This window comes from Pelophylax lessonae (assembly GCF_965119305.1).
Source record: "Pelophylax lessonae genome assembly, chromosome: 8".
Taxonomy (NCBI): Eukaryota; Metazoa; Chordata; class Amphibia; order Anura; family Ranidae; genus Pelophylax; species Pelophylax lessonae.
This window is the reverse complement of record NC_138775.1, coordinates 19,185,701-19,211,187: the sequence shown is the minus strand read 5'-3', so window position 1 is coordinate 19,211,187 and position 25,487 is coordinate 19,185,701. Positions and strand designations below refer to the sequence as shown.

General features: G+C 43.9%; 1 protein-coding gene across 1 annotated transcript; it reads right to left on the bottom strand.

The window, feature by feature from the left end:
* LOC309561268 (natural cytotoxicity triggering receptor 3-like) lies at window positions 1-24,878 on the bottom strand. Its single transcript, XM_082265079.1, has 7 exons — window positions 24,824-24,878; window positions 17,826-18,170; window positions 8,311-8,430; window positions 2,609-2,674; window positions 1,613-1,653; window positions 631-695; window positions 1-383 (listed from the first exon to the last, which is right to left on the bottom strand). The coding sequence occupies exons 1-7, from the start codon at window positions 24,867-24,869 to the stop codon at window positions 374-376; spliced, it is 693 nt and encodes a 230-aa protein (XP_082121205.1). The 5' UTR covers window positions 24,870-24,878; the 3' UTR covers window positions 1-373.
* Between the last annotated feature and the right edge of the window lie 609 nt (window positions 24,879-25,487).

The window sequence follows — 25,487 nt, the reverse complement described above, 5'->3', positions numbered from 1 at the left end:
AAATGTACCTATGTACTAAATGGTGAATGAATAAATCTACAGGCCCATGTAACATTTGGTCACCGATGGTTGTGACAGTTTTCCTTTTTTCCTAGTAGGAGAATCCCCAATCACCATACAGTACTCAGTACACATAAGTTCTGCATTCTTTCAAAATCTCTTTCTCCATTGGCTGGAAAATGCTGAGGATCATCTATGGATCACACAGAGAACACACATTTCCGACACTAAAAATTCAGCCATGGAGGTCTTGGTATTGGCCCCTCCTATTCCTCAAAGCATAGAATGGGGCAGCTGCTGTCTGGTGGAGTCATGCTGGACCTTGGCTGTCCGTAATGCCGGTTCTTGGCTCTGAAAACAGGATTCTTCATTCTCAGTATCTGCTGGAGATGTAATAATAAATAGTAGTTATAATAATACACAGGTGATTCAACAGAGATAAAATGTGCCAACAATCTCTGGTTTGAATTCATGAAGGCCATAAAGCTGTGGTGCAGCTTCCTCTGGATCAGAAAGCCAATATGGCAAAGAGAATGCTAAAACTGTGTAATACTCTTCTATTATCAGTAGAGTCAGCATCTCCTTCCCCACCAAGTCCCACTAATTGGACCTAAGACTGATTCTTCGTACCTGGTTGTCCTTGCATCATACTGCCTATTGTCCTTGATGTAGATTCGGCTCTCAGTACAATAACTCTGTGGAAATAAGAGTACAGTTATGAGTGACGGTGATGAAATGGTAGATTAGTAGTTTAGCACTTCTGCCTTGTAGAACTACAGTCCTTGGTTTAAATCATTCCCAACCAAAACTCTATGTGCATGGAGTTTGCATGTTCTCCTTTTGCTTGCATGGGTTTAGTTTGGATACTACAGTCTCCCTCGTGTTCCAAAGACACGTTAGTAAGATATTTGGCTCCTTTTCAAATTAGCCCTAGTATATGAGATAGGGATCTTAGTTTGCAAGCTCCTTGAGGACAGGGATTGATCCAAATGTACAAAATATGTAAAGCACTGCATAAACTGTTGGCACTATATAAATACCTGTAATAAATAAATAATAAGATGTCAATATGAAGACACATCCTGTGTGCTAATCTGTTACATAATTGCCTATCCTAGGCCAGCCGGTTTGAATTTCAGCCGGTTCAGCAGGAACTGGTTGAGATTCTAACCGTGTATGGGCAGGCTAAATGTACCTAGTTGATTGATCAATCAACTTGGGCACAACCAGCCTGCCGAATCTTACATGCGATTATAGCTAGCAGCTGGTATAGCCGCTAGCATTAATCACTGTCTTCTTCCAGCGGGGACGACTTTCCCCACCCCCCCTGCCGGGAGAATACAATGACTTGGCAAATGGGATTTCCATGTCTACATTGTCTGTGTTGATGGGGGAATCTAGCAAATTTCTTTTGTTGCAGGAAAGAAATTTGCACCGTGTATGGCCTGCTGAAGAAGATAATATGATATCAGGTCTCATAGACATGGTGGACGAATGGTGCTTAGCCTGTTGACTCTTCGAATTTAGATTGTGAGTCACATGACGTGAGTCACTCTTCCTGACACTGCTGATCTCTTCCTGAACTCTGTCTGATATGGGCAAACAGAATCACCTGTTGGGGAATCGTCTGTTCATCAATGTAACTTCTAACTTCTAGGAGAAAAAAAAGTAATATACACGTTAGGCCGAAAAACCTTCACAGTAGAAAAATCCCCAATATCCTTTATAGTCTTTTTTTAGATATAGCTTAATTTTCCTTCTAATAATCGCCAACACACCTATTGACTATCCTGTTTCCATCCTCCCCTGCTCTGTGCAGGTCTCCTCGCCAACACACCTATTGACTATCCTGTTTCCTCCCTCCCCTGCTCTGTGCAGGTCTCCTCGCCAACCCACCTATTGACTATCCTGTTTCCTCCCTTCCCAGCTCTGCGCAGGTTCCTGACCCTAACACACCCATTGACTATCCTGTTTCCTCCCTCCAACAATCTGCACAGGTCTCCTCCCTAGAAACACCCATTGCCTATCCTATTTCTTCCCTCCCCTGCTCTACACCGGTCCCCTGGTCTGACACACTTGATGCCTATCCTGTTTCCTCCCATACCTGCTTTGTGCAGGTCCCCTTCTCTGACACACCCATTGACTAGTCCGTTTTCTCCCTCCCCTGCTTTGCACAGTTCTCTTCCTCAGCACATATATTGGCTATCCTCCACAGGTCTCCTTCTTGATGCAACTATTGCTTATCTTGTTTCCTCCTTCATCAGCATAGGTTTCCTATCCCAAAATACTCATTGCCTGACCTGTTTCATCCCTCCCCTGCTCTGCACCAGTCTTCTATTCAACACATCCATTGATTATCCTGTACTCTCCTGCACAGGTTTCCTCCCTTGAATACACCCATTGCCTATTCTGTTTCTTCTGTCTCCTCCCCCCCAAAAACACCCATTGGTTACACAGCCTCCTTCTTCCCCTACTCTGAGCTGGACCCCTTCCCCGACACATCTATTGCTTATTCTATTTTCATTATCCTTTGCCTTGCTCAGGTCTTCCCTATGTCATCCCCTATATTTGCCCTTCTTTATGATAATTTGGTAGTAACCATTTTTACCTTCAACTGTACAATAGGTGTGGTCCTCCGCATCTCCCGTCATCCTCAGCAGAAGACACTCTGACACTGGAGGAGGAGAGGAAACAAGTCAGTATTACACAAAGACCCTACATAGGAAACAAAAGACCCCACACCCATGAATCCCAATCATTCCAATGTGGCCAGTTCACAATGACATGGATTAATCATGCCCATTGATGGATTTTTATCATGAATGTGTGCATCCTCAACACATCTGCCCCATGCTAAAAAGAAAAGGGAAAGGACAATCAACATGAGAACATTAATTACAAAAATACAGGAGTTAGAACAAATACATAAAAAAAACAGGTAGGAAAACAACAGGCTTTGGTGTTAAAGAGAGACGAATTAAATGAGTCAATGGAGCAAGAAACAAGAAAAGTATTTAAAAGAGGGGCTAAAGACAGATATAAATGGGGAAATAAACCCGGAAAATATCTAGCAAGATCTTTAAAAAATAACAAAATCAATTAATTTTATAGGGAAAATGAAAAATAAAAAATGAAGAGATGGTCTACTCATCATCAAACATTGCAGAAGTTTTTCAAAACTATTATAGTTCCTTATACTCGGTAAGATTAACCACTTGGCTGGCTTAGCTGCGCAAATCGCCGTACCTGCACAGCGCTCCGTGGAAGCAATCCTGGGGGCAAGTGCGCGCCGCCTGAGGCACGCCCCCCCATTCCGCCAACGGGGAAGCTGATTCACGGGGCGGGTGGCCACGATTCCCGCCAGGCACCCATGATTGCTCCCCGTGGAGAGAGAATGGCGGTCTGCTGTTGTAAACACAATGCGCTTATTGGGAAAGGATAGAGGATGCTGATGCACGGGGCCGACGGCCGCGATTGCCGCCGGGGACCCGCGATCGCTTCCCGCTGAAAGAGAAGGACAGTCAGTTGTTGTAAACACAGCTGACCATTCTTCTCTCTGAAATGAACACAGAGCGCCTGTGATCCTTCTATACAAAATCACAGGTCTCTATGATCATTTCACAAGTCCCTCCCCCTACAGGTAGAAAACACCCTCTAGGCTCGGACTTAACCCTTTGATCACCACTGTGTTAATCCCTTCCCTGCCAGTGTCATTATAACAGTAACAGTGCATATTTTTAGCAACAGTAGTAATATCACTGGTCCCCCCAAAAGTGTAAAAAATGTCAGTTAGGGGTCCGCTCTGTCCGCCGCAATGTCGCAGTCCCACTAAAAATCGCTAATCGCCGCCATTGTTGGTAGAAAAAAAAAAATTACATAAATCTTTCCCCTAGTTTGTAGACACGATAACTTTTGCGCAAACCAATTAAAATACGCTTACTGGGATTTTTTTTACCAAAAATATGTAGGAGAATACAAATTGGCCAACAAAAAGGTGATCAAATACCACCAAATGAAAGTCTATTTGTGGGGAAAAAAAGGACATCAATTTTATTTGGGTACATCATCGCACGACCGCGCAATTGACAGTTAAAGTAACGCAGTGCCTAATCGCAAAAAATGGCCTAATCAATAAGGGGGCAAATCCTTCCGGTCCAGAAGTGATTAAAAATAAGAAATCAATTAATTTTTTAGGAAAAATTAAAAATAAAAACGGGAAGATGGTCTTTTCATCATAAAAAAATTGCAGAAGTTTTTCAAAACTATTATAGTTCCTTATACTCGGTAAGAATAAAAGGAAAATTAAATAATAGGAACCAAAAAAAGAAACCAAGAATATATTAGAGAGGCAAATCTACCTAAAGTATCAGCGGAAGAGTTGAAAACATTAGAAGACCCAATAACGAAAGAAGAAATTGAACTAGCGTTAAAAAACACAGCAAGGGGGAAGAGCCCAGGACCTGGCGGGTTCACGGTTCGCTTTTATAACATTTTTAAAGAACAACTTATCCCCAAATTTTGTTTTTATATAAATGGGTTAGGTGAAGGAAAAGGGTTGAGGAAAGAGTCATTGCAAGACCATTACATAATAATACCCAAAGAGGGAAAGGATGTAACTGTGTGTTCTAGCTATTGACCTTTAGCACTATTAAATGCAGATACAAAACTATATGCAAAAATATTGGTCAGTAGACTAAAGGAGTTAACACTGAATGCAGTGTTGGGAAAAGGTAATCTAGAGCCCAGGACAAACATGCCAAATTGCCCCCCCCCCCAAGATGTATGAGCATTATGTATCAGCAAAAATCCCCCCCCCAAAAAAAAAAAAACAATTCAGCACTAATCTGTACGCTTACTCCCTAAGCATAAATTCCCCCTCCTACTAGTACAAATTTGCCCCCCCCCCCTGCTGAAATCACTCTTCTCATCACAAATCTTTGCGCCCCTAGCTCAAATCCTCTCTCTCCCCATATTGCCATATCACAAATCCCCCCTCAAAAAAAAAAAAAAAATGGTCCGCATGGCTGTCGTCCCAGAAGGAAGCCTCTTCTAAAGATGATGCACAAGAAAGCCCACAAACAGTTTGCGGAAGACAAGCAGACTAAGGACATGGATTACTGGAACCATGTCCTGTGGTCTGATGAGACCAAGATAAACTTATTTGGTTCAGATGGTGTCAAGCGTGTGTGGCGGCAACCAGGTGAGGAGTACAAAGACAAGTGTGTCTTGCCTACAGTCAAGCATGGTGGGGGAGTGTCATGGTCTTGGGCTGCATGAGTGCTGCCGGCACTGGGGAGCTACAGATCATTGAGGGAACCATGAATGCCAACATGTACTGTGACATACTGAAGCAGAGCATGATCCCCTCCCTTCGGAGACTGGGCTATAGGGCAGTATTCCAACATGAAAACGAACACAAACACACCTCCAAGATGACCACTGCCTTGCTAAAGAAGCTGAGGGTAAAGGTAATGGACTGGTCAAGCATGTCTCCAGACCTAAACCCTATTGAGTATCTGTGGGGCATCCTCAAACCGAAGGTGGAGGAACGTAAGGTCTCTAACATCTACCAGCTCCATGATGTCGTCATTGGAAGAGGATTCCAGTGGCAACCTGTGAAGCTCTGGTGAACTCCATGCCCAAGAGGGTTAAGGCAGTGCTGGAAAATAATGGTGGCCACACAAAATATTGACACCTTGGACCCAATTTGGACATTTTGACTTAGGGGTGTACTCACTTTTGTTGCCAGCAGTTTAGACATTAATGGCTGTGTGTTGAGTTATTTTGAGAGGACAGCAAATTTACACTGTTATACAAGCTGTACACTCACTACTTTACATTGTAGCAAAGTGTTATTTCTTCAGTGTTGTCACATGAAAAGATGGCATAAAATATTTACAAAAATGTGAGGGGTGTACTCACTTTTGTGAGATACTGTATGTTGAAATAAAAGGAGAATAGAAGTAGTAGGAGGAAAAGAGAGCCGGTTAATAATGGAATAATAATAATGACAATTCCGACAATAATGGAAGTGAAAAAGTGTGTGGCAAGACATAGTTTGTGGGGGGATAGGTGGAAGGGGGGGGAGGGGAGATGAAGGAGATGTGGGTAATGTTTGTATAACAAGTGAGGATATTTTTAAATGTATTATGGTGTAGTGTTTTATTACTAAATAAAAAAAAAAAAGGTAAAAAAAAAAAAAAAAACATCTAACCCATAAAAAGTCACTTTTCTAAATATTTTTCGCTCGCTTTGCATAATTCATCAAAAAGAACCAAGTGTTATAAAGGATTGGCCATAGGTCCATGGGCCCAACACTTTCCCTATATAATGGAGGTCATGCTGTATGAAGACTCATCAAGGGGACTGATTATGGAAACTGCAAAAATAACTACGGTAATAATCACAGCTGCTATGTGATGATCGGACCAGTGTGCTTACAACCCATAGATGTGGCCACCATAGTTTCCTGATGGGCTCTTATTCCGCTCTACCAATGGTTTCTAATTCTACAAAGTAAGGTCAGTGCTGACATTAAGGGCCCAATGATGGGTCTGAGGAGTACCTGAATAACTTACACATTCCAATTGTGTGCACAGGAATTAAAAACCCGCAATGCCTCATGCATGTGATTGGAGCTCATGTTCTCTTCTCACTTTAAAATGTTAGGCCCTATATCTCGATCTCCTGTGACTTTTGTCTTCTATAGCAGGGATCCTCAAACTACGGCCCTCCAGCTGTTGCGGAACTACACATCCCATGAGGCATTGTAAAACTCTGACATTCACAGACATGACTAGGCATGATGGGAATTTTAGTTCCTGAACAATTAAAGGGCCATAGTTTGAAGACCCCTGTTCTATAGCATGTAGGCCAGTTCTCATCAAATGAACCAGTCAGGGTCGTAACTACAGGAGTTGCAGGGGTTGCAATTGCAAGCGGGCCCCATGCTCCAGGGGGCCCGTGTGGCTCCCATGTGCACCTGGATAGGAGGGGCGGCAGGGGCAGCATGTAGAGAAATCACTGTCCTCCTTTTTCCTCCTGTAGCTGCAGTAGGAAAATGGAGGAGATTGGTTCCTCTGTATGCTGCCCCCGCCACTCCTCCTATCCAGTTCACTTGTGTTCTGCTGTCTCTGGGCCCCTGTATGCTCCCCTGGTCCCCCCCCCCCCTCCCGTCTCCTGCCGGCTGCTGCAGGGGATGTCACAATAGAAAACCAGGAAGGGGTCATTAAATATGTAATTTTCCAGCTCCTTCCTTTTCTGAATGGACAGAGTCATAGTCAGTGACATTGTAAAAAAATAAAATAAAATGATAAAATAAAATAAGGTGATAAAAAATAATACAATTAAAATACCAAATAATAAAAATGACTGACACCAGTGGGTGAACTTCCAGGATTGCAAAGGTCACACTTGAGACAGGGCCCTGGCATTCCACCACCGTGGGGAGGCCCCAAGATGGCAGGAAGGGGGCCCACCGCAGAACTTGTGAAAGGGTCCCGCTGCGGGACTGTAATAAATGGCCCCGCAACTAGAGTAAAAACCCCCAGGATCAGTGGGAAGAGCCCCAGGCTTGAAGGGAAGGGCCCACGGCCAGGGGGCCCTTAATGGTTTCTTGCACCGGGGCCCTGAAGGTTCTAGTTACGCCTCTGGAACCAGTCATTGTCCTGGGGCCATTATCTGGTGCAGGTATTGAGTCCCAGTGCTACTCCCCCTGTCCTCCTCTGTGATTGGTGGCCAGGAATTGTTACACAGTGGTTTGGTAACGAGGAGAGCGGACAGAGAAGTGCTTAGGAGACAGTAGAAGGTGGAATGTGGTTGAAAAATGTTTATGCATGTTGCCTGATCTCTGATTTATTAGAAAAGTCTGGAGCGTTGAAAGGTCATGTCATTGACTAAAGCCTCGTACACACGCAACGATTGTTGGCCGACCGATCTGCCGTCTTTTGTCCAGTGTTGTTGTGTTGGTTGAAATGTGCTCTAGACTGCACCCGAATTTTATCGGCCAACAAAACCCAACTTTTCGTGTGTTTTTTCTTCTCTGAGCATGCCCAGTCTTGCTCATCACATTTTTGTCTGCCGAAATCTGTACTGACTGAAGAACAATCGGCCGTTCTGTTGACGGGCCAAAAAAATTTTATAGCATGCACACCAGATTTTGTTCGGCCGAAAAGTCGCAGTCGGTTGTCGGAAGCATCATACTAACAAGCCGAAAATTCACGGCCAACAATCGTTGCGTGTGTATGAGGTATAAGTTTTCATAGAGCCTTCTCAACAGAATGATTAGTATTGGACTGTTCCAACACTCACATTTCTTGTGGTGTCCAAGGAAAACCGCCACAGCCGCTAAGACAAGGATGATGATGATGGCGATTGTGCTAAAACTTACTGTAATGGCGAGCTGCAACTTCGAATTGTCTGCAACAAATGCTGCCAAAAGAGGAAAATACAATTACAGAAATTTAACAAAGTGCAAAAGACAAGGAAATGACTTCACCTCAGGGACATGAAACTCAAAAGAAACAGTGCAATAAATCTTCAAGGGGCCACATGATTTCTTTTTAGAGCCAGACCTATTTAATAATAACAATAAAAAAAAAATAGATGATAGCACGTTTCTAAATAAAAAATTATAGTACCATCTGCAAATTTCAACATTCTGTACCAGAAAGGAGGGTCATAACCTAAAGCCAGCCGAAAACGGATCAAAATTTGGCCAGTTCCTGCTAAACTGGCCGAATTTTGATCTGTCTATGGGCAGGCTGGTTGTACTGAAGTTGATCCATCGATTGACTTCAGTACAACCAGTCTGTTGGTTTTTTGTCACCAAACCACTGCCAGTGGATATAGGTGCTGCTGCTGATGAAAGAGCGCGCATGTCCGATCGGGACCCTGCGCATGCTCAGAAACGCGTCGTGCATGCCGTTCATACCAAGCATTCCAGCTCCCTGGCGACGTGGCCGCATTCTTCTCTCCTTCATCTCCACATCGCAGTTGCTTCCCCAGACGCCTCTAAGAGACAGCCGGCACTCTTCCTCCTATGTGACGGACGGTTTTCCAGCGTATACTGCCTATAGTGTGGATAGATGGCACCACCTAGAGGAGCTTCATATATTATATGATGATATAAAGCCTGAATACCGTGGCATCTTGTGAGTTGCTACAGCTATTGTTCTTATTTTTATAATAAATTTGTCTGCACTTAGAGCGCTTTTCTTTTTGTTTTTTCTGCTCCAGAGTCTTCCTCACTTCTGAGAAGAGCTGCTCAGTGCCATTGGACATCCAGATTTGGGACTTTTATTCATTATCTACTGGTATTTATTTTATATAGAAGTCCCTTCTTTTTGGTATTTCCCTTCCCCCTTCCCCCTTCCCCCTTCCCCCCGTCTGTTAGTGTTGCATTCACCCTTCATATGCCAGTGGTTTTTTAGCGCTCTACATTTGTGTTTTTTTTTTTTATAGATGTGACGGTACTAAACGTCACTATGTGTGACGGATCACCCTGTCCCTGGATTGTAAACCCCTTCGTGTCATTTTCCTATGAGTTTGGGACATTGCCTTTTATGGCATTTTATGTTCCCTTTATGCATCTTCTGAACAGCTGAATATGGCATGACTCATGGCATTGAGTTAATGTAATGTAATGCTACAGCCCTTCTCCCCCCCCTCCTGTTTCTGTGTCTAATTGTGTGGATTCATGACACAGACAATGGTCTGGACTGGAGACATCTCTCCGCAGGGGGTGTGTATTGAGAGACTACCTGTTTCAATGTACAAATGTTCAGTTCCCATTGGCTTGTTCCTTGTCCCCTTCCCCCCCTTTGGCAAGGCTAAGGGGAGTGTCTCATAACTGTGTGTAAAACTGTATGTCTTGGAATTTAATAAACAGTTCTTGCTTAGACTCACAACATAGAGTGTCATCTCATGTTTGTGGGAGAAGGCTATACCAGCTCTATCTCCTTTGGGCTTGGATCGCTAAATCCCTAGCTCTGGTAAGAGTGGTTCCTGCTCTACTCTACAGCATCCCTCCCACTAGGGGGAAGAGAACATCTCTGGCGGCGAAACCCCTCTTTCTATGGGGGCGGCCGCTACAGTGATCATTGTATTCTGCTGGTGGGGAAGACTCCCCACTGACAGAACACAAAAGCGCTATGGGAGGGATTCCCCTATCAACACTAACTGGGGAGTCAAGCAATTTTCTTTCCTTTCACCTGTGGCTGGCCTACCCAAGTATTGAGCAGCAAAATGACTCAACTGGAGGACAGCTGGGCACTGATTTCAGTTAACATTCTTCTACCACTAAGAGCTAAAGAAGGAGTAAGAGGTCAACATGCGGCCCCAAAACACCAGCTCGGCATGCCGGCTTTACCTAAAGCATCTCTAAAGTGTATAAAATGAAGACAGGGGCCATAGCGTATAGGCCATAGCCAAGAGAGGAGATCTTCTGCAGAGAGTGATCCACATTTACCCAACTGCTGAAAGGAGAATGAAAGGACAGTGGAGGATCGCATCAGATACATGCAGCTGATACATTCATTCAGTTTATGTTTTACAATCAAATAGTTGACCCATGACGAAGAATTCCCATAGCACTGTAGGCTAACTAGGGTGACAAGTGAAAGGTGAATTCACCCAAATACAGTGGAGGATTGCAAGGATTGCGTCAGATACAATGTGCAGATACACTAATTCCATTGGTGTTTTAGAATTATGTAGCACTGCCCCTGAAGGGATCGCTGAGCATAGATTTCCCTGGGCCTCCCTCTGATTATCCTGCAGCCAGTTGCTTGGGTATTTTCACACAGCCAGGTGCCTCGAGGCACCTTCCTCTGCCAAAGGCCAGGGCTGTATCTATACCCATGCTCCCATTTGTCAGGTTTCTACCCACTATCCAATATGTTCCTTCCTATTGGACCAGTGTGAAAGAGGCAGACAGCATGAGCAGCATCAGATCCCACTGAGCAGACCCTATCAATGGAACACTGCTCCCTGTTAGGCAGAAAGTACTTACAATTGCCTGACAGTCCCCCTGCTAAGCAGGGAACCCCAAAAACTATACACTCTCTAGCACCTACCTAGAAGGGTGCTACAATTAAATAGCTGATCCATGACAAAGAATTCCCAGAGCACTGTGGGTTAACTAAGGAGACAAGTGACAGGTAAGGTCACCCAAGCACAGCGCAGGATTGCATCAGATACAATGTGCAGATGCACTAACTCAATTTGTGTTTTATAATGAAATAATTGAATCATGACAAAGAATTCTGAGAGCACTGTGGGTTAACTAAGGAGACAAGTGACAGGTAAGGTCACCCAAGCACAGCGCAGGATTGCATCAGATACAATGTGCAGATGCATTAACTCAATTTGTGTTTTATAATGAAATACTTGACCCATGACAAAGAATTCCCAGAACACTGTGGGCTAACTAAGGAGACAAGTGACAGGTAAGGTCACCCAAGCACAGCAGAGGATTGCATCAGATACAATGTGCAGATACACTAACTCAATTTATGTTTTATAATGAAATACTTGACCCATGACAAAGAATTCCTAGAGCACTGTGGGTTAACTAGGGAGATAACATAATAGACAATTTGGTTTGGGGGAAATCCTATTTTTCTTTGAAAATTATGATTTTTATTAAAGTTTTACATCAAAATTACCATAGGAAAACATCTTTCACATTCCTGAGTAGCCCAACCACAATCAGCATCATCAAAAAGAGGCCCCGGCCTATAAGCTTAAAATCTTAAATAAAGAGATTTTGTGTAACAACTCTTCCTACTTAAAACCAACCACAACCAACCATCAGGGAAAGAAAAAAAACAAAAAACAAAAGAAAAGATATAACTTTCTTTCCTCTCCCTCCCGACATCTCCTTCCACACCCCTCCATCCCAATTAAGCTATTTTACGATATAACCCACCGCTAACAACTCCCTCATCTTCGGGGAGGAAATTTCTCATAATTATCGCTTGTTATTGCTGTCAGTTTCTCCATTCTCCGTAAATATTGCATTTTATCTACCCACTTTACCCTTCCGGTGGGGCAATGTCTCGATCCTATTTTTTAATAAGTAAAACAATTCACAAGTTTGCTGTTTTTTTTGTTTTCTCTATTTGTGTGTGTATTCGTTTTTTGATTTACAATGAAATACTTAACTAATGGCAAAGGACTGCCATAGCACTAGGGGTTAACTAAGGAGACAGCACAGTAGATGCTCCCTGCTTTCATCTTTGGCATGGCTGACTGAAACTACAGACTGAACCATCCAATAGGAGAGAAGTAACTGCAATTTAAATGTCAGTTTGAGCTATTGAGTTCTGTACACAATTATCCTTTGTTATATAAAAGGGAGAGGAAAGCAAAGAAAGAACCTAAGAAATAGTGAGCGTGATTTTTCAGTGCCGAGTTCTTTCCTGCGTTGGTGTTTGGTGAGGCACAACTGGTGCTCCAAATCCTGAACTCAGCAGACCCCTCAGTCCTGAAGTGGACATTGAAACTCTTAATAGACTAGTTCCCCTTAAAGCCTCCTTCACATCATTCATGTAGAAACTGACTTATCACTATGTTGGTCTGTTTTGTGGAACAGAAATCTATTGAAGTTTCAGTGGAAAATCTTCCCTTAAAATAGAAGTAAACGGAAAGGTCGGATCTTCTGATGTTTTTTATGTCTCTTCTGCCGAAAACTTCTCTACTCACCTGCTTGCAAATATTTTAATTCTGTTCAGCAACAGTAGGGACATTTCATACACAAATAATGAGGGGGTTTTCTTGGAGAGGGGCATTCTGTACACACAATGGAGGGGGACATCCAGTTTATACAATGGAGGGGGGCATTCTGTACACACAATGAAGGAGGCATTCTGTACACACAATGAAGGAGGCATTCTGTACACACAATGAAGGAGGCATTCTGTACACACAATGGAGGGGGGCATTCTGTACACACAATGAAGGAGGCATTCTGTACACACAATGAAGGAGGCATTCTGTACACACAATGAAGGAGGCATTCTGTACACACAATGAAGGAGGCATTCTGTACACACAATGTAGGGGGGCATTCTGTACACACAATGGAGGGGGGCATTCTGTACACACAATGGGGGGGGGGCATTCTGTACTGTACACACAATGAAGGAGGCATTCTGTACACACAATACACAATGGGGGGAGGCATTCAGTAGACACAATGGAGGGGGGCATTCTGTACACACAACAGAGGGGTGCATTCAGTACACACAACGTAGGGGGCATTCTGTACACACGACAGAGGGGGGCATTCTGTAGACATGACAGAGGGGGGCATTCTGTACACACAACAAAGGGGGGGATTCTGTACACACAACAAATGGGAGCATTCTGTACACAAAATGGAGGGGGGCATTCAGTAGACAGAATGGAGAGGCGCATTCTTTACACATGACAGATAGGTGGCATTCTGTACACACAATGGAGAGGGGCATTCAGTACACACAATGGAAGGGGGCATTCTGTACACACAATGGAGGGGGACATTCAGTTCACACAATGGAGGGGGGCATTCTCACACCCAATGGAGGGGGGCATTCTATACACACAATGTAGAGGGGCATTCTGTACACACAATGGTGGGGGACATCCAGTTCATACAATGGAGGGGGGCATTCTGTACACACAATGGAGGGGGACATTCAGTTCACACAATAGAGGGGGGCATTCTGTACACACGTCAGAGGGGGCATTCAGGACACACAATAGAGGGGGGCATTCTGTACACACAATGAAGGGGGCATTCAGAACACACAACGTTGGGGGGCAATATGTACACACAACGGTGGGGGAGGGGGCATTCTATACCCTAGTGATGGGGGTGGGGCATTGCATATGCACATTAGGGTACAGATATGTATCCAAGTTGCTATATTGCCTTGAATTTTTAAACAATTTTAGGAAATTGTGTAAAGAGCCCTCTTACTGATATTCGGATTAAATACTGTTATCAATACACAAAAATCAATCTCAAAAACATATCAATAAAATCATATCTTCAAAAAATCAAATGTCCAAAAAAGTCCATTATTATAGGTGATCTTCTTAGTAAATATTAAGATTCCATCGTGACTTAAAGTGGTTTAGTGCCAAGTGCTGTGAACATAAATGGGTGCAATCCGTACTATAAACATAAATTGGTGCGCCCCATGGGAGGGACGAAATGCGTCAAGTGACCACGGGTAGTGAGGTCAGTCGTGGCGCACTTCCAGTTCTGGTTTTTATGCCTGTATTATTTTAATACTATATGAGTGGAATACCTTGTTTTTATTATGCCTAAATAAACAGAATTACACTATACAGTATTCTCTTCCCTTTCTTTACCATTCATACCACATATGAGTAAATTTTCATCATTCATCTTCATCAAATTGGTGCAATCCATGCTCCCCTCCTGTGTGCCCACTCACTCACCAGCTGCCACAGACACCCATGACAGAAGTCTTTTACGCTTTATAAATTGCCTCAAAATGCTGGGCTTTGTAGTCCTCCAACTTGGCTCCTTATTTTCAGATGAAGGTTTACGCATATGTGGTATGAATGGTAAAGAAAGGGAAGAGTATATAACATAATTCCGTTTATTTAGGCATAATAAAATCAAGTAATTCCACTCACATACAGTAGTATGAAAATAATACAGGCACGAAAACTGGAAGCCGAAAGTGCCCCGAAACTTGTGTGTCCTGGCCGGATCTGACGTAACCACCCATTGGTAACTGACGCGTTTCGTCCCTCCCACGGGGGCACACCAATTTATGTTTATAGCACGGATTGCACCCATTTATGTTCACAGCACTGGGCAGTACAACACTTTAAGTCAGAATAGAATCTTAATTTTTACCAAGAAGATCACCTATAATAATGGACTTTTTTGGACATTTGATTTATTGAAGATATGATTTTATTGACATGTTTATGAGATTGATTTATGTGTATTAATAACAGTATTTATTCAGAATATCAGTGAGAGCGCTCTTTACACATATGCACATGATTTAAAGGTACTACACCTTTTAAAGGAGTGGCAACCTCACCCAGAAAACTTTATTTAGTTTAATTATTCACTTATTTTCAGTTTATTTACCTATCTGTATAGCACACACACATAAGTGCAGATTTATGTATATATATATATATATATATATATATATATATATATATATATATAAATTAAAAAAAAAAAATATATATATATATATATAATATTCAACAGTTTAGAAAACTATAGTGGCTGCAGATTGAAATGGAAAAGTATTTTTTAATAACATTTTTCTACAAAATGTCTTCTCTAGCAATTTTACATGCTATGTTAATTATTTTTTAACAAAAGTGGAGTTCTCTTTTAACTACTTTAAGACCGGAAGGATTTGTCCCCTTCCTGACCAGGCCCTATTTTGCGTTTCGGCACTGCGGTACTTTAACGGACAATTGCGCGGTCGTGCAACGCTGTACCCAAATAAGATTGATGTCTTTTTTTCCCACAAATAGAGCTTTCTTTTGCTGGTATTTGATCACCTGTGTGATTTTTATTTTTTGCGCTATTAACAAAAAAAAAAGCGACAATTTTGAAAAAAAAAAAACAATATTTTTCACATTCTGCTATATAACATTCCCAAAAAAAAAATTTAACATTCAAAATGTTTCAACATTTTAGGCCAATTTGTTTACTACTACATATTTTTGGTAAAAAAAAATCGCAATAAGCGTATTTTGATTGGTTTGCGCAAAAGTTATTGCGTCTACTAACTACGGGAAAGATTTATGTAATTTTTATGTTTTTTTTTTTTACTAGTAATGGCAGGGATCTGCGATTTTTTGTGGGACTGCAACATTGCGGCGGACAGATCGGACCCCTGACTGACATTTTTGACACTTTTGGGGGTACCAGTGACATTACTACAGTAATCAGTGCTAAAATATGCACTGTTACTGTAATAATGACACTGGCAGGGAAGGGGTTACCATTGTGGGTAATCAAGGGGTTAAATGTGAGTCTAGGGGAGTGATTCTAACTGTGGGGGGGCGTGGCTTCTGAAATGACCATAGAGACATGTGCTCCTATATAGAAGGATCACAGGGGCTCTATGATCATCCCAGGGAGAACGGTTGGCTGTGTTTACAACAGCTGACCATTCTTCTCTCTCATCGGGGAGCGATCGTGGGTGTCAGGTGGCAACCAGAGCCGCCTGCACGCTGCATTGTCTTCCCCACTGACGAGCAGGGGTGGGAGCGTGCCGCTGGCAGCGTGCACTCGCACCCTAGCCTCGTGCATGCGACCGCAGTACATGTACAGCAATTGTCCTGGGAGCGGCTGCCTGCCGCCGTATAACTGCGGCGGGCGGTTAGGAACAGGTTAACCACTTTACGACCAGTCACTGTGCCTCTACTGCGGCACAGTGGCTCGTTATCATCCAGCGACGTAGTACTACGTCGCTGGACTCCTCCCCTTGTGGGCGGCGCTCGCGCGCCGCCAGAGGCTCACTCCCGCTGTATTCATTCACATCGCCGCCGCTCTTCCCTGATCGTCGGGGAATCAAGTTTGGAGATCCGCCCACTTGTGTAAACAGAGCGGGCGGATCTCCTAAGTGACAGACAGTGACAGATTGCAGGGTTCAGCATAGCTGAACATGCGATCTGTCCCTGTGTCACTCAGTCACCTCCCCCCACACACGCTAGTAAGCACCAGGCATGCATTAACCCCTCCCTCTCCAATAAAATTAACCCCTTCCCTACCAGTGTCATTTTTACAGTAACAGTGCATATTTATAGCACTGATTACTATAGAAATGTCACTGGTACCCCCAAAAGTGTCAAAAATGTCAGTCAAGGGTCTGATCTGTCCGCCGCAATGTCGCAGTCCCACAAAAAAAATCGCAGATCGCCCCCATTACTCGTTACAAAAAAAAACACCAAAAATTACAGAAATCTTTCCCTTAGTTAGTAAACGCAATAACTTTTGCGCAAACCAATCAAAATACGCTTATTGTGATTTTTTTTTACCAAACATAGGTAGCAGAAAACAAATTGGCCAAAAATTTAAAAAACATTTTGATTTTTACATTTTTTTGGGGGGGAATTTCATATAAAAAATGTGACAAAATATTGTTATTTTTTCAAAATTTACGCTCTTTTTTTGTTTATAGCGCAAAAAGTAAAAATCGCACAGGTGATCAAATACCACCAAAAGAAAGCTCTGTTTGTGGGAAAAAAAAGGACGTCAATTTTGTTTGGATACGGCGTCGCACGACCGCACAATTGTCAGTTAAAGTCGCACAGTGCCGAATCGCAAAAAGTGGCCTGGACGTAAGACAGCAAAATCCTCCGGTGGTAAAGTGGTTAAAGAACATGTAAACTCAAACTGGATGACATAGTTTGCTCATGTATCATAAACATCTGTCTTTTTTTCTAAATAAAATCCCTGTTTTCCTCTATGTGTCCTCCTGGGTTACATGTGGCTGATCTTCTTGTCAGCTTTTGTCTGCATGCACTCCACTAAAGACTGCATGGCATTTCTTAGGGAGGGTTCCCTGATGGTGACAACAGTGGACCATGTCTGTGTAATGTGTATTAAAAAACTAGCAGTGGAACCACCATGACAGAGTGACAACCCAGGTTCACAGGGACAGAGCGTTGTCACCCTGTAACAGGAAGTGCATGAACAATGACCTCCATGGCAGGATCACCAGGGCTTATTATAATGAAAGCTTCAAATTTAAAAATGACTTTAGAACATATTAAGGCTTCTATGAGATTTTAGTGATTGGGTTTACAGAATTTTAGAAGCTCACGTTTTACGTCCAGATGAGTCCCGTTCCCGTGTGCTATCCGCATAGGGTGTGTCATCAGGGTGACCTCACAGATATAAAGGCCGCTGTCGGAGAGATTCAGCCTGTGGAGGCGAAGATTGGCAGATTTGTGATACATGAAATCTTCTGAACTAACGATGGAGACTCTCCCGATGTAATCTTTGCTGGTGTTCGTCACCTCGGGTCCTTTGACATCATGGCGGTACCATTTGTTGTAGCCAAGGGACGATTCATTGAAGGTGAAGTTACAGAAGAGGGTGACGGAGCCATGCTCAAAAGCAGAAACTTTCAGAATCTGGTACACACCAAAAGTCTGTGCAGAAGATGCTGAAAAATACAGAACACAACGTGGTTACCATGTTCAATGGAACCTACCACTGCAGACGTGCCTCTGAAAATGTGTGCTGTCTGGTCGTCGTGAGAATCCAATGACTTTAATACTTTCTGAGTCACTGACTTGGAATATACAGGTGGCCAGTGACGTCCGAGCAAAGTGAGAACTTCTAAATAGGGATCGACCGATTATCGGCAAAGCCTATATATCGAGGGCCGAAATGCACTTTCCCCGATATATCGGAATCGGCCACCAAGTTGGCTGATATTACCGATATTTCGGAAAGTGCTTGTACCGGAGTGATGCCTGCAGCTAGAGGCCTCACCCCGGTACCGGCGTCCATACCCGAAGGTCGGCTGTCTTGTAATAACAACCGATGCGGCTGAGAAGCCGCTCGGCTGTCATTACAAGGAGCGGGAGGGGACGTCCGCCCCCCTCCCGATGCCTTCCGTGGATCACCCGGGTCTCCCGTCCCACCGGGAGACCCGGGCAACCAGCCTGCGTTCGGCTCTGATCGGGTCTCCATGCATCGGGTCATGATATCACATCCGGGCAGGGCTTTTTTTCTCAGAGAATAGGTGCAGGAACTCCTCCCTTCTGAGTCACCCCTTATCTCCGTCCCCTACCCACCCCCGAGCACCATTCCTTGGTTTCACCTTCTACTCACCTCCCAGTACCACCCCTTTTAGAGAATTAACGATAACAAGAAAGGTATTATAATAGATCTAGAAACAATGGACACCCCAGCGACAATAGATCCACCCCTGCAACAATGGACTTCCAACGTCCAGCATCAATAGACTCTCCAGCAGCCAGCAGCATTAGGCCCCTCCCTCAACAGTATATCCCTCCCAGCAATGATTGATTCCCTGCAACTTGATACCCCACCAGCAACAACAGACTTCCCTAGCAACAATAGACCCTCTGCGCAAATAGATCCCCTCCAGCAGCAAATAGATCCCCTCCAGCAACACTAGATTCCCCAGTAGCCAGCATCAATATACCCTCCAGCAGTCAGCAACAAAGACCCCTCCCTCAACAATAAATCCCTCCCAGAAACAACTGACCCACCAGCAGCAAAAGACCCACCCCAGCATAATAAATCCCTATGAGCAACAGAAGACCTCCCCAGCAACAATAGACCCCCATCCTCTGCAGCAATAGATTCCCTATTAGCCAGCATCAATAGACCCTCCAGCACACCCCAGCACCCCTTTCCATTACATACATTCAGTTCTGGAAGTGCCGGAAGTTCCCCCGCGTTCCCGCTGAAAAAAAGCCCTGCATCCGGGTACTGTCTGGCGCCAGATTAAAAACAATGACAGCATTCAAAACAACCAAACTTGGCGTTTTGAATGCTTTTAAGTGCAGAGGAGGGGTTTGGGGTCTTTTAGACCCCAGATGCCTCCACAAGAGTACCTGTCAAGTAAAAACAAAAAATATATAAATACATTTTTTTTAAATGTACGAAAATACCGATACGCGATGACCAAAACATCGGCAATGAAAAAATGATATTGGTCGATCACTACTTCTAAACCACTTAATTTCATAATACTTCATGGTTTTCCATGGCAGCCGGGGGGGTCAGTACCCAGAGGATTGGTGTGACAGACTGGATACTCGGCCTGGGGGGGTTTGTCCAGCCTTGTGTAGGGAGTTCTGAGGCCCTAACCGTAATCCTGGAACAACATGTCCAGTCATAAGAGAAAATTTTGATGAAGGCTCCATAGCCGAAACGCGTCAGAATGTAACCTGTACCTGTGTACCCATGTAACGAATAAAGTACTTTTATTAAAGAGCATCTGAGTTGCCAGCCTTCCTGATTCAAGAACATGTCCAGTCATGTACCGGGATTCACCAGATTATAGCGACCAGACTGCACTGATCTGACCTCAGGAAACAGGTAATATGGCATCTCTCGCTGGTATTATGGCATCACTCTCTGATAACATGGCATCACTCTCTGATAACATAGCAGCAAATTCTGGTAATATGGCATCACTCTTTGGTAATATGGCAACTCTCTCTGGTAGCATGGCAGTACTCATTGGTGATATGATAGCCCTCTTGTAATATGCCATAAATATCTGGTAATATGGCAATAGTCCCTGATAATCTGGCAACACTCTTTGGTAATGTAGTAGTACCATTTGGTAATATGGCAGCAGTCTCTGCTAAAAAGGCCAGTTCTCTGTGGTGTTACCAGTGAGAGCTGCCATATTACCAGAAATTGGTGTTATGTTATCAGAGACTGACACGAAGGCTAATAGACTGTGCACTTTGCAAAGTGCAGTTGGACTCGGCAAGAGAAGTTGCTCTGGAGCTTAGTAAAAGAGCAGAAGCTCTGCTGTCTTCTATCATCCAATCATATGCAACCAAAAATGAGTGATTGGGTATTCTTTGCAAAGGGAAACTTGACCTAATTTATTAAGCTCTGGAGCAACTGCACTTTGTAAAGTGCACAGTCTATTTGTTTTAGTAATTCAACCCTGATATTACCAGAGAGTGATGCCATGTTGCCAGATACTGTTGCCATATTACTAGAGAGTGTTGCCATGTTTCCAGAGAGTTCTAACATATTACCAGAGATCTCTGACATAGTACTAGAAAGTATTGCCATGTTACCAGAGGAGAATGCCACGTTACCAGAAAAGGATGCCATGTTACTAGAGAAGGATGCCATGTTACTAGAGAAGGATGCCGCGTTACCAGAGAAGGATGCCACGTTACCAGAGAGTGATGCCATGTTACCAGAGAAGGATGTTATGTTACTAGAGAAGGATGCCATGTTACCAGAGAAGGATGCCATGTCAACAGAGAGGGATGCCATGTTACTAGAGAAGGATGTTATGTTACCAGAGAATGATGCCATGTTACCAGAGAAGGATGCAACGTTACCAGAGAGTGATGCCATGTTACCAGAGAGTGATGCCTAGTTACCAGAGAGTGATGCCATTTTACCAGAGAAGGATGCCATGTTACAAGAGCGTGATGCCATGTTACCAGAAAAGGATGCCATGTTACTAGAGAAGGATGCCATGTTACTAGAGAAGGATGCCGCGTTACCAGAGAAGGATGCCACGTTACCAGAGAGTGATGCCATGTTACCAGAGAAGGATGTTATGTTACTAGAGAAGGATGCCATGTTACCAGAGAAGGATGCCATGTCAACAGAGAGGGATGCCATGTTACAAGAGAGTGATGCCATATTACCAGAGAGTGACACTATGTTACCAGAGAAGGATGCCATGTTACCAGAGAGTGATGCCATGTTACCAGAGAAGCATGCCATGTTACCAGAGAAGGATGCCATGTTACCAGAGAAGGATGCCTAGTTACCAGAGAAGGATGCCATGTTACTAGAGAAGGATGCCATGTTACTAGAGAAGGATACCACGTTACCAGAGAAGGATGCCACGTTACCAGAGAAGGATGCCTAGTTACCAGAGAGTGATGCCATGTTACCAGAGAAGGATGTTATGTTACTAGAGAAGGATACCACGTTACCAGAGAAGGATGCCACGTTACCAGAGAAGGATGCCTAGTTACCAGAGAGTGATGCCATGTTACCAGAGAAGGATGCCATGTTACCAGAGAAGGATGCCATGTTAACAGAGAGGGATGCCATTTTACAAGAGAGTGATGCCATGTTACCAGAGAGTGACGCTATGTTACCAGAGAAGGATGCCATGTTACTAGAGAGTGATGCCATGTTACCAGAGAAGGATGCCATGTTACTAGAGAAGAATGCCATGTTACCAGAGAAGAATGCCATGTTACTAGAGAAGGATGCCATGTTACCAGAGAAGGATGCCACGTTACCAGAGAAGGATGCCATGTTACCAGAGAAGGATGCCACGTTACCAGAGAAGGATGCCATGTTACTAGAGAAGATCAGAAGAATGCCATGTTACCAGAGAAGGATGCCATGTTACCAGAGAAGGATGCCATGTTACCAGAGAAGGATCACATGTTACTAAAGAAGGATGCCATGTTACCAGAGAAAGATGCCATGTTACCAGAGAAGGATGCCATGTTACTAGAGAGTGATGCCATGTTACTAGAGAGTGATGCCATGTTACCAGAGAAGGATGCCATGTTACTAGAGAAGGATGCCATGTTACCAGAGAGCGATGTCATATTACTAAGGTGTACTGTACTGCCATGTCATCAGAGAGAATTGCTGTGAGATTTTCATGACAAAGTCATGGCTATGCCCTTATTGTGTGACAGTTTCTTTTTCCCATGGGTAATATCATTATGTCAGTCCTGTGTTCCCAGAAATGTAGTCTGGATCAGTCATGTGACTTGTGACATCATTCTGGCATGAGTGATGACTGTGACGCTCCATGTGATAAAGGGTGATGTCATCATTGCCCTGGATCAGCTCTACCTTCACCCACTGCATCACCAGTAGGGACAGCCAATGAAGATTAAGTATACAACTGTCAGGAGCATTGATGAGTATGAGATGTCCATTGTCTGTCCAGGCCTGGACTGTGGAAAGGCCATGTAGGCCAATGTCTGAGGAGCCAAATCTCTGAAGTAACATCTCTCCCTTCTGTCATCATCTGATCCCATCCCTTCCAATGTAAGATGGAGAGGATAAACTATCAATGTACCCAGCGGCAACCGGCATCGGAGGGAGTCGGGACTTGGGACACACTAGTCACATCATGCGCCCGGAGCGGAGGCCTCGGCCCACCGGGCATATGCCCGGTCTGCCCTATGGCCAGTCCGGGCCTGATGTACTATATGTAATTGATTCTAGAGTGGAGCTTTTCTGCTGCTTAATATTCAAGTGCGAAAGGAGAGTGCCTTAGTGATTGCAATAAGGACTGTCTGTGCTCCCTCAAAGACATATAAAGGAATGGCATCTGTCATTTCCCAGCACACTGATACAGTGGTTGTGGCTCAGGAGATTAGGGATGTTCATAAAACACAATTCACCCAAAACCCGACTATGGCAACACGGTGGCTCAGTGGTTGACTTTGATGGGGACATCAGATTAGAGTGTAAGCTCCTGTGCAGCAGAACAGCAAAGAGCTGCCCATGCAGTTGTTCCCTGTACCGTGCTGCTGAATATGACAGTGCTATATAACATGTACCAATACAGAGAGGTGACCCCCCCCCCCCAAGGTCCAGCCATAGGGGGACAAAAGGACAGATAGTGTTCATCCATTGAAGGACTTAAAGGCAGACTTCCCCAGATCAGTGTGCAACCATAGAAGGACAGACAGACCCCCCCACTATCAGTGTTCAGCCATAGGAGGACAGACAGATAAACTTCCCCCTCACCAGTGTAAAGCTATAGGAGGATGGACAGACAGACTCTTCCTGTCACTAATGTTTAGCCATGGGAAGACAGACAGCCCCGAACTCTCCCCCTCAATTTAATCTTATCAGCGGCCCTGCCCCCCACCAGTGTCCAGCCATATGAAGACACAAGACAGACCCCTTTTCCCCCACCAGTGTACAGCCTATTCCCTAACCACCTACCCATCAGTGGCAAGCCATAGGGGGACAGACAGACTGACTACCCCCCACTATAGTGTCCAACCATAGAATGATGGACAGGCCGACTCTCCCTCCACTAGTGTTCAGCCATAGGAGGATGGCAGACAGACTCTTCCTGACACTACTGTTCAGCCATAGGAAGACAGACAGCCCCAAACTCTCCCCCACAACCAATATCCAGCCCATAAAAGGACAGACAGACAGTGCCCACCACCAGTGTCCAGCCATACGAGTACAGACAGATAGACTTTCCTCACTAATGTCCAGTCATCAGAGGACAGGCGGACTCCCCCCACCAGTGTCCAGCCATATGAAGACAGACCCCTTTTCCCCCACCAGTGTCCAGCCTTCGGAGGACAAACAGATAGACTTCCCTCACTAATGTCCAGTCATCAGAGGACAGGCGGACTCCCCCCACCAGTGTCCAACCATATGAAGACAGAAGACAGACCCCTTCCCCCCCACCAGTGTACAGTCTATCCCCAAACCAACTACCCAGCAGTATCAAACCATAGGGGAACAGACAGACTGACTACCCCCCCCCCCCTTAACTATAGTGTTCAACCATAGAATGACAGACAGACCAATTCTCCCTCCACTAGTGTGCAGCCACAGGAGGACAGGTAGACTTCTCCCTCACCGGTGTCCAGCTTTCAAAGGACAAACAGACCCACTTCTCCAAAAAGTGTCCAACCATAGGAGGACAGACAGACTCCCCCCCCCCCCCCCCCCACCACCAGTGCCCAGCCATAGGAGGATAGGCAAACAGAAAGACTCATTTACTAAGCTCTGGAGCAACTGCTCTTGCAAAGTGCACATTCTATTTACATTTAGTAAATCAACCCCACAGACTTCTATACAATAGGGTTGAATTACTAAAGGCAAATAGACTGCACTTTGCAAAGTGTAGTTGTACTCTGCAAGTGCAGTTGCTCCAGAGCTTAGTAAATGAGGTAAAGCTTCACTTTGCAAAGAATACCCAATAATGTGCATTTTTTTCTTGCACGTGATTGGATGATGGAAGTCAGCAGAACTTCTGCTCATTTACGAAGCTCTGGAGCAACTGCTCTTGCAAAGTGCACAGTCTATTTGCATTTAGTAAATCAACCCCAGAGTCTCCCTCACCTTGCAGAGCTGTAAGTATAATCAGCAGAGTCCCTCCATCCAGCATGGTCCTGCCAGCGATTGGTACCAAGTGACAGACACGCGGGCCACTTCTCTGCAATGTAACAGATCGAGGAACAGAAACCAAAAAAAAATTAGAAGCTTGTTCCTCCAGAGTTCTGTGTATTATCAAAGGAAGAAAACATGCCCTATAAACAAGAAATCCTGCGAGCAACCTACCTACATCAGATTTTAAATGCCGCAGACACTTCACTTCTCATAAAAGTGCAAAGAGCCAATAAACAATATAATAGTGTTGTGCAAATAAAAATCTATAAAATTGTGTAAAAAAGAATAAATAATAAAATGTATAAAAAAGTGTATATGTAAAACTGAGCCCTCAAGCAAAGAATCCTGAATCTAAAAAACAACAATGTATCATTAGTAAAATCCAATGCTTAGAGGCAAAAAAGTGCAAAGTGCAAAACGCAAGTGAATATTGCAACAAGTCCCAGTGCAAAAATGTATATATATATCAATCCATGCAATATATATATATATATAGAAAAAAAAAAAAACAATTAATGATGAGTTATTACAGCTAATACCAGTGATAAAATTAAATCAGTCCGTGCAATATATTAAAATCAAATGATAATAAATTATCCAAAAAAGTCTTTGGTGA